We start from the raw sequence: 7,901 nt of genomic DNA on the forward strand, positions 1-7,901 counted from the left end.
GCCGCCGCCGCCAGCCCCGGACGGCCAGCCCCCGGACCGTAGAGTTTCTCGTGCTTTGGTTGCTCCGACCACGCCCGCCACCGACAGCAAGGCGGGCAGCGAGAACCAGGCGGCCGGCGGGGCCCGTGGAGGAGTGCCTGCCGAAGCGGGCGGGGGCGAAATGGCCCGGCCCGCAGCCTCCGAGTCTGGCCTGAGCCTGCTCTGTAAAGTCACCTTCAAGTCGGGACCCCCGCTGCCCCCTGCGGCTGCCCCGGGTTCCTTAGGGGCCAAAGCCTCGCTCGGGGCTGGCGGAGGGGGAGGACTCTTCTCGGCCACCTCGGGCGCCATCTCTTACGCTGAGGTCCTGAAGCAGGGGGCCCTGGCTCCTGCGACCACTCGGCCCTCGGGAGAGGCCCCTCGGGGGTCTCAAGAAGCGGAGGGTGGCGATGGAGACGGCGAGGCGTGTTCTCGTCTGCCTTCAGCGCCTGTGACCCACTGCCGGACCCTACCACCGCCACCTTATGCCACTCTCCCGAGTTCCAAACCCAAATTCGACTGGATGAGCCCGCCGGATGGCTCCGAACGCCACTTCGGCTTCAATGCGACCGGTGGAGGTGTGGGGCCGCCCCGACGGCGTGCGACGGCACTCTCGGGGCCCTGGGGCTCCCAGCCACCGCCGCCGCCTCCGTTGCCTCCGCTGCCCGCGCCGCCGCTGGGGCAGACACAGCCGGCTCCCGGGCCGCGCAAACCAGCACCTGCGCTGCTGGCGCCGCCTATGTTCATCTTCCCCGCGCCCACCAATGGCGAGCCCCGGCGCCCTGGGCTGGCTGGCCTGCAGGAGGTGCGGCCGCCACCTACGCCGCCGCCCACGCCGCCGCCGCCACCCACACCGCAGCCGGCGCTCCAGCCAACACCGCCGCCAGCGGCAGTCCTGCCCGCCCCAAGCCCAGGCCTCGTGGAACCTGCCCAAGCGCCCCACCAGGCCCCTACTCCATCCCCTGCCTTGACCGCAGACCAGGTTCCGACCCGGGCCCTGACCCCGGCCCCAGCCTCGGCTCCCTCCCCCGCCCCAGCTCCCACCATAGCAGAACCATCGCTTCCAGTGCTGGCGCCCATGCCCATCAAGACTCGAACGCGCAGGAGCAAAGGTCCCCGAGCAGCCCGGGGTGCGACCCGGGATGATGGCGCGCCTGGAGACGGTCCTCGCGCACGCATCCTGGTCAACGCGAATGACGGCACGGCGGATGGCGGCAGCGGGGCCCCTGCAGCTGGGGCGGCTACCTCGGGTGCAGCGCGCCACTGGCCCCCCTTCCAAGTGCTGAACTCTTGTCCCTGCAAATGTTACTGCCGGCACCAGCCACGCCATCGCCGCCTGCCTCGGAATGTGTCTGCCTGGTGAGCGAGGCACAGGGGCAACGGGAGGGCATGCCCCTCCCCACTAGCCATCCCCGACATCCTGACTCCACGCTGCCGCCAACCCTTCCTTGGTGGCATTTCACGATTAACAGAGGTATCCTCAGGAGCCTGGACTCCTGCTGACCGCTGCCGCGTGAGGGGGTTACTTTGTCCCTGCCTTTTGGTGCCCAGACTCTCATGCTGACTCCTGACTTTATTTAACCCTTGAGAGTTACCATGGAAGCCAGGTCCCTGAGGGCGCCAGAAGGGGCCACATCCCAAGCTCCTGGGGAAGAGGAAGGAAACTTCCTGAAGCAAATGGAAGAAAACGCAGGCCCCCACTTTGCCCTGCACCGTCCCTGCCTTTAGCAACTCTGACCAGCAGAGGGCAGTAGTGTGGCAGACCCTGGTGCAGCACTGAATCCCTTACCACCATGGTGTCTGGGCCTAACACCATGGACACACACACACACACACACACGCACCTGGGGTTCCAGGGCTTCTACTGCCAACCCTCCCCGGTACCCTCTCCCAAGATTCAGGGGATAGAGCCCTATGCTAACTAACCTACCTTTGGGATACTGAGACAGGCCCTTCCAGAAGCTTCCTGATGCTGATGGGGAAACGGAAGTAGTGATGGGGTCTGTCTCTTCCCCCTAGGCTGAGCACGCCCACCAACCACCTGAGAGAACCGCCTTGGGTGGCCACCATCAAGCTGGCCGGCGCCCTGGTAGCAGGACTGGAGCACTACGACCTGCAAGCCACTCACTCCAAATGAAGGCTCCCCCTCCCCAGGAATAAAACCACCCACTCAATGACAGCCTGCAGTCAGTCACAGGTTGGGGGCCGGCAAAGTCCACAGACAGCCTGGGCCTGCAGCAACCGCATCTAAGGTCCCCAACCCCATTTCTGAGCTGACCTGGTTGGTGCCCAGCTCGGAGGCTCAGTAGGCCAGTTTCTCCCCACAGACTGGACAACTCTTGAAAGTCCCATGTGCACAAGTGGCTCACACAGATTTGAACTCTGTACAGAGGGCTTGAGGGCAGGGCAGAGGCTGGGGCGGGGGCAGGCTTGGAGGTACAGAGGGAGAGCAAACACTCAGGTGGGATGGGAAGCAGGAAGCCCAAGCCTTTTCTTCCCAGAGGTCTTAAGTAGGTGGCTCACAGATGGGTTTCACTACTGTGTCCTTTTTAAAAACTCATTTAATCTATAGCCAACATTTTAGAAAGTGGGGCAGTTCGTGTTCCTCTGGTGCCGCCTCGGCCCCCCCCCCCAGTCCAGCAACACAGCTGATGACACAGCCCCTATACCCGCAGAGCCAGTGCACTCTGGTGTCCACCCCCGCACCCCTATACACACTTGCAGGTATTCATCACCTGTTGTTGAACCCCTGGGGGAATGGCCACTGAACAGCAGCTGGGCCTGTGGAAGTGTATCATCAGGGGGCACCTAAAGACCCCACATCTGCCAAGTCCCTCGAAGTGCCCACCTCTCGTCCCCTACCCTGGGAGAGAGGGGCCCAGGACAGACTGTCAATCCGCCTTTATTGGAGCAGAGCCCACCCGCCTGCCCGCTGCCCTCGACTCAGACGATCATCTCCAGCTGCCGGGCGTACTCGATGACCTGCTCGGCCAGCTCCGTGGACGGGATGGTGGTGTCCTCGGGCTTCTGCTGCTGGCTGGCAAAGCTGTAGTAGTTGCTGGGGCCCAGGACCCACCCTCGCTGTGTGAAAAGGAAGGAGAGGTGAGTGGGGTGATCCCAAAGGCCCCCTTGCCACTCAGGGGGCCCTGGCTTTCTTTAGCAAGTCCTCTCCACGCGCGCCACTCCACCGAGTGGGGGGCCCCTAAGCACACCCAGTCTCCAGCCGGCGCCGAGATTCCATCAATATCTTCAAAGGGCTAAGTGCAGCGCTGTGGCCCAGCAAGCAATGGATCAATGCCAGCGATTACCATCACTGTCCCCATTTTGCCCCCTCAGTCTATTCTGGTCCCGTACCCCTGGACACCAAGGTGTCAGCACCCGGGCAACAGCACCTCCAGGGGAGCCACTCCTAGTCAAAGGTCTTAGACCAAATGAGGCAGAGTCTTGTGGGAAATGCAGCTGCCAAGGGGCTCTGATGTGCCACAGCCCATGTGGCATGCTAGCGGGCCTCAGTCCACAGCCTAGCCCTGTTCTATAGGTGAGCGCTCAGAGAGGTTCATCGACATCAGCCTGGGAGGTCCAGTTCCAGTGTTCCTCCAGGATACCCCACTCTACAGTTAATGCAAGGATCCTGTGGCCCCCACACCCATGCCTACCTTCTTGGCGTAGTCTGTCATCTTCTTGGGCGTGTTGAAGAAGAGGACTCGGGTGGCCTCGCTGAAGAGGATCTTCTCATAAGCCTTCTCTATGCAGCCGGCGATCTCATCCCTGGGGAAGACAGAGGGTCTTGTGGCTGCACCCAGCCCACCGTTTTCAGGCTGGTCTTCCCAGGCCTGATTCATGGGCACTGCCCTGTAGTACTGACCAGTCAGCACATCAGCGGGGCCCCACTCAGCTTGCTCTGCCTCCCCAACCCAATCTCAGAAACCTGTTCCCACATGTCTGGATCCCAGCTCGGGGTCAGATGAGGGGCCCTCACTTGCTGAACCCAAAGCTGGAGGTTCAAGTCCACCTAGAGGCGCTTGGGAAGAGATGCCTGCTGCTCATCTGCTCTAACTCACAGCCACCGAGAACCCTGCTGGTTCAGGCTGACTGCAGAGCGTTGGAAAGGGGGACACAGCAGTCTGCGTCCCCATCTTCTGCGACCCAACTGAGGAGCCCAGAGCAAGACGCAGGCCATCCCGGTTCTCAAGGCCAGTCCCAGCTCACAGAAGAGGAGGACCCAGTAGCTAGGCAGTCAGGCCTGCTCCCACCCGCTCCTGTCCCTCAGAGCCCAAGCCCTCCCCAGCCACACGCACCGGATTGTGTCCAGCAGGATGTCAATAAAGAAGGTGTAGCTCTCAGCAGGGATGTTGCCCTTGGCCAGGAAGACCTTGTTGTAACTGCCTTCCATCAGGTACTGCACAGGGAGAAAGGATGAGGCCTGGGCCCTCCGCCAGGCCACCACCACCTCCAGGAAGCCATCCTGGGTTCCTCTCTCCCCCCACCCCCCCAAGCCTGGCCATCTTTTCTCACTGTCTCCCCCCAACACACAGGACCTGCCCTCAAGCTCTAATGCTTGCTGGAGGCACCCGCTCTCTCCCCGGAAGCGCCCCCCACCCCAGCCATTGGAAACTTCCCCTTAGTCTTGAGTCGGAGGCTGCCCTTGACCTGATAGTCTCATCGCTGCCCAGCCCTCCACCTCCTTCCTATTCACTGAGCAGTACCTGACAGGCTCCGCAGGGCAGCGGTCCACTCTGTTCACTGCTAGCTTGCTCAATGGGATGTCAGCCCCAGTCAGGACACTCGGGTTTATCTGCCTTGTCCGAGTCACAGTCCTAAAACTACCCCCAGTGCCAGACTCAACAGGGCTCAGAGCAGTGGTTCTCAACCTCCCTAATGCCACGACCCTTTCATGCAGTTCCTCATGTTGTAGTGACCCCCAACCATCAAATTATTCTCGTTGCTACTTCATACCTGTCATTTGGACACTGTTATGAATCAGGCAACCCCTGTGAAAGGGCCATTTTGGCTTAGACGAATGAGCAGATGGGCCTGGAGAAGATGAGCCCTCTCAGGCCTCTGGGTCCCCTCCCTGAGGCCAGCTCATGCCCCCTGGCCCCAGCTAGGGTCTTACCTGTTCCAGGGACACAGGGTGCTTGATGTAGACATTGGTCTGGATGTCCTTGGCAGGGAGCCGTTCCAGCTCCGTGTGGAACTCTGCCACTCGGTTCTGGGACAGCAGGAAGAGGAGGTTGAGGCCCAGGAGCTGGTGCATATAGGCGGACTCGGGGAGCTGCTCCCTGTGGGCCAGGGCAGGAGGGTCAAGAGGAGGCGTGGGAGCAGCTCTCTTGAGTACCCCACCCAGGTCCTCCAGGGACCAACCCTCCAACAGGGGTTCCAGGGCCCGAGACTGAGGGCCAGAGAGACACACCATAAAGTCACTGCCAAGCAAGGGAAGGGGCCTCACTTCAGTCCACAGCCTCAGTCTCTGCCCACCTGCCTGTGGAATGGGTCTCACCCCGGCATCCACTGCCCAGTGGTAAGTTTACATAAATTAAGTGAATTCGACCATGTAATCCGAGGAAAGCTATTAGCCCTGGACTAGGTCCCCATCTGGGAGAAAGAGCTACAGTCTCAGAAACCCACAGGGCCAGGTCTACCCTGCCCTACAGGGTCACCATGTGCTGCCTTCGACTTGATGGCAGCAGCAAAAGCCCCCGTCAACACTGGAGGGGCATTAGCTAAGGTCCTGATGATATTAGGAACTAGCGTCATCCCCACTTTAAGGGGGAAAGGGGAGGTCCCAGAGGTGAGGTCATTTGCCCAAAGCCACATAACCAGGAAAAGGCAAAGTCCCCCTCAAAACCCAGGTTTGTCTGACTCCCAAGGTCACACTGTTGACCACGGAGCCATGCAGGTGGCACTGGGCTCTCTGTGACACACGCCGGGAGAGGTCCTGCTCTTGGCCTATGCCTCGGCCTTTTGGAGGCTCATAGCCCAGAGGGAGGGACTGGGCCCGGGTGGCAGAGGTGCAGACAGAGGGCAGGCAGGAGTCGGAGGGCCTGATCTTGGGCTGAAGTCCAGGGTCCTGACAGCTTGAGAAAGGGAGCAGTAAGGGCCAGTTTGGGTCCTACCAGATACGTGTGTTTAAGAGAGAGAGAGAGAGAGAGAATCACGTGGCCAGAGCAGGTGAATGGTCATGGTGGGTCCAGGAGGGAGTGGGGATGCATAGGAACAGAGAGGGGTAAACAGTTTGAAGTCCTGTAACACCACCAGCTCCATGGCCTCCAGGTTAGTTCCCTGACCCCACAGCTTCAGGGTCGGGGGTGGGGGTGGGGTGGGGGAGAAGAACTATAGGCAGAGGCAGCAGGGAGTCCCTGGAGCACCAGGGGATTCAGAGCTGACACCTAACCACCCCCAAGCCCCCGACAGGCAGGCCCCTCCCTCACTTGTAATCAAAGTAGTAGCACTTGAGCTGGGCCATGTAGCGCTCAAAGGAGGGGATGTCCTTGCGCAGGATGCTCCACTGGGCCCCGATCTCCAGAATGTCACCTGTGGGTGACAGGGTGAGCTCTCAGGGGGTGACTTCGGCTCCTCCCCACCACCTCGCCTGTTGTCACTCGGGCCATAAGCCCCAGCCCACCTGCCCCGCTGACACTCACGGGCCAGAATGAGCTGCTGTTTGGTCAGCTTGGTCCCTGTGGTGGGCAGGAAGTTGAGCTCCAGCAAAACCAGCTGTCGGGGAGGGACAAGAAGGAAGGATGACGGGACCGGCCTTCTGTAGGCCTCCGCTTGTCCACTCGGGACAGTGGCGCCTGTCCTGGTCCCTGACGCAGCTGGTTGTCAGGGAAGCGTTACGGGGGCAGAGCCCATCATTAGAGGCCTCTGGGGTCTGAGCCATGGGAACCATGATGGCGAGAGACACCAGTGCCATCAGTTCAGGGTGGCACGGCCTTCCCGAGCCACCCTCACTCCCAAACCTACACAAGGGAGGGAGGACCATGAAGCTCCCCAGCATGGGGCCCAACCCAAACCACTCAAGCTATCTGACGCACACCCTCAGCGACCTGGTCAAGCAGGATCCATCCCAAGCTTCCCCGGTGTCACTGTGGTTACGCGATGGGCTCTTCCCTAGGTCAGCGGTTCCAATCCACCAGCGGCTCCAGGAGAGTAAAATGAAGCTTGCTACCTCCCTGTGAGGAGTTACTGTCTCGGAGACCCCAGGGGCAGTTCTACCTTGTCCCAGAATGGACTGGGTGGCCGGGAGCTTGGTTTCCATGTCTACTCAACAACAGAGCCGGGTCAGAGCCCTCTGACCTCAACTGGGACTGGGCTTTCCCAGGCAGCCCCACACTCCTGCTGCCTCCTTTTTCCTCACAGGCATCCCTTTACTAAGTCTTAGCGCAAAAAACCGGCCACTCGGAGGCGGGGGACCACCAGCATGCAGTCCCACTGCTGTCCCACCACCTGGTCCGCCCCTTTCCCCACGAGGTCTCGTTGGCACCTCAGTCTGTCCCTGGATCCCTCCAAGCTTCGAAACGCCTTTCAGACAGCCGGGTCGGGCTCCCCTTCCCTACGGGTTTTCCTCCCCCAAATGGGCTGGATTTTAATTCCAGGTCGACTTAGGACTTACGTACTCCCCTTTTAACAAGCTCCATCCCGCCGCCCCTTTGGCCGGCCGGCCGGGGCCCCCAGCACCGGTTTTTCAAGCCCTCACTCGGTTAAGCCAGCACCCCCCTGGGTCCCCACGGAGGGCCCGCGTTTAGGCCGTTCCAGGACGCTCGTTCCTCGAGCCTGCCAGTGCCACGTGTGGTCCGTTCCAAGCCCCTCGCCCCATGGGCTCGCCCGGCCCGCCGGGGTCCCGCTTGCCCGGCCGGGCCGGACCCCGAGCGCGCGTGGGCCGC

General features: G+C 61.5%; 2 protein-coding genes across 2 annotated transcripts in view; one reads left to right on the plus strand and one right to left on the minus strand.

The window, feature by feature from the left end:
- GGN (gametogenetin) overlaps positions 1-2,152 on the plus strand; it is a 2,814-nt gene extending 662 nt beyond the window's left edge. Inside the window, exons 2-3 of the mRNA XM_030886363.1 lie at positions 1-1,374; positions 2,035-2,152. The exon at positions 1-1,374 is cut by the window's left edge and continues 36 nt beyond it. Coding sequence (XP_030742223.1) covers positions 1-1,374; positions 2,035-2,152 — 1,492 coding nt within the window. The remainder of the gene's footprint in view (positions 1,375-2,034) is intronic.
- Positions 2,153-2,901: 749 nt separating this feature from the next.
- Positions 2,902-7,276, minus strand: PSMD8 (proteasome 26S subunit, non-ATPase 8). Its single transcript, XM_045292708.1, has 7 exons — positions 7,234-7,276; positions 6,660-6,833; positions 6,447-6,549; positions 5,132-5,297; positions 4,314-4,414; positions 3,672-3,783; positions 2,902-3,096 (listed from the first exon to the last, which is right to left on the minus strand). Exons 1-7 carry the CDS (start codon positions 7,274-7,276, stop codon positions 2,959-2,961), a joined length of 837 nt encoding a protein of 278 aa, XP_045148643.1. The 3' UTR covers positions 2,902-2,958.
- Positions 7,277-7,901: the final 625 nt, after the last annotated feature.

The sequence above is a fragment of the Echinops telfairi genome, unplaced genomic scaffold (genome assembly GCF_000313985.2).
Source record: "Echinops telfairi isolate 266 unplaced genomic scaffold, ASM31398v2 ScPeMD7_655;HRSCAF=1070, whole genome shotgun sequence".
NCBI lineage: Eukaryota > Metazoa > Chordata > Mammalia > Afrosoricida > Tenrecidae > Echinops > Echinops telfairi.

Coding starts and splice junctions, on each gene's coding strand:
- PSMD8 (XM_045292708.1), bottom strand. CDS start 7,276: ATGGAAACCAAGCTCCCGGCCACCCAGTCCATTCTGGGACAAG. Junction 5,298..6,446: donor TGCTACTACTTTGATTACAA/GTGAGGGAGGGG, acceptor CCTGGCCCACAG/GGAGCAGCTCCCCGAGTCCG. Junction 3,097..3,671: donor TGACAGACTACGCCAAGAAG/GTAGGCATGGGT, acceptor CTTTTCACACAG/CGAGGGTGGGTCCTGGGCCC.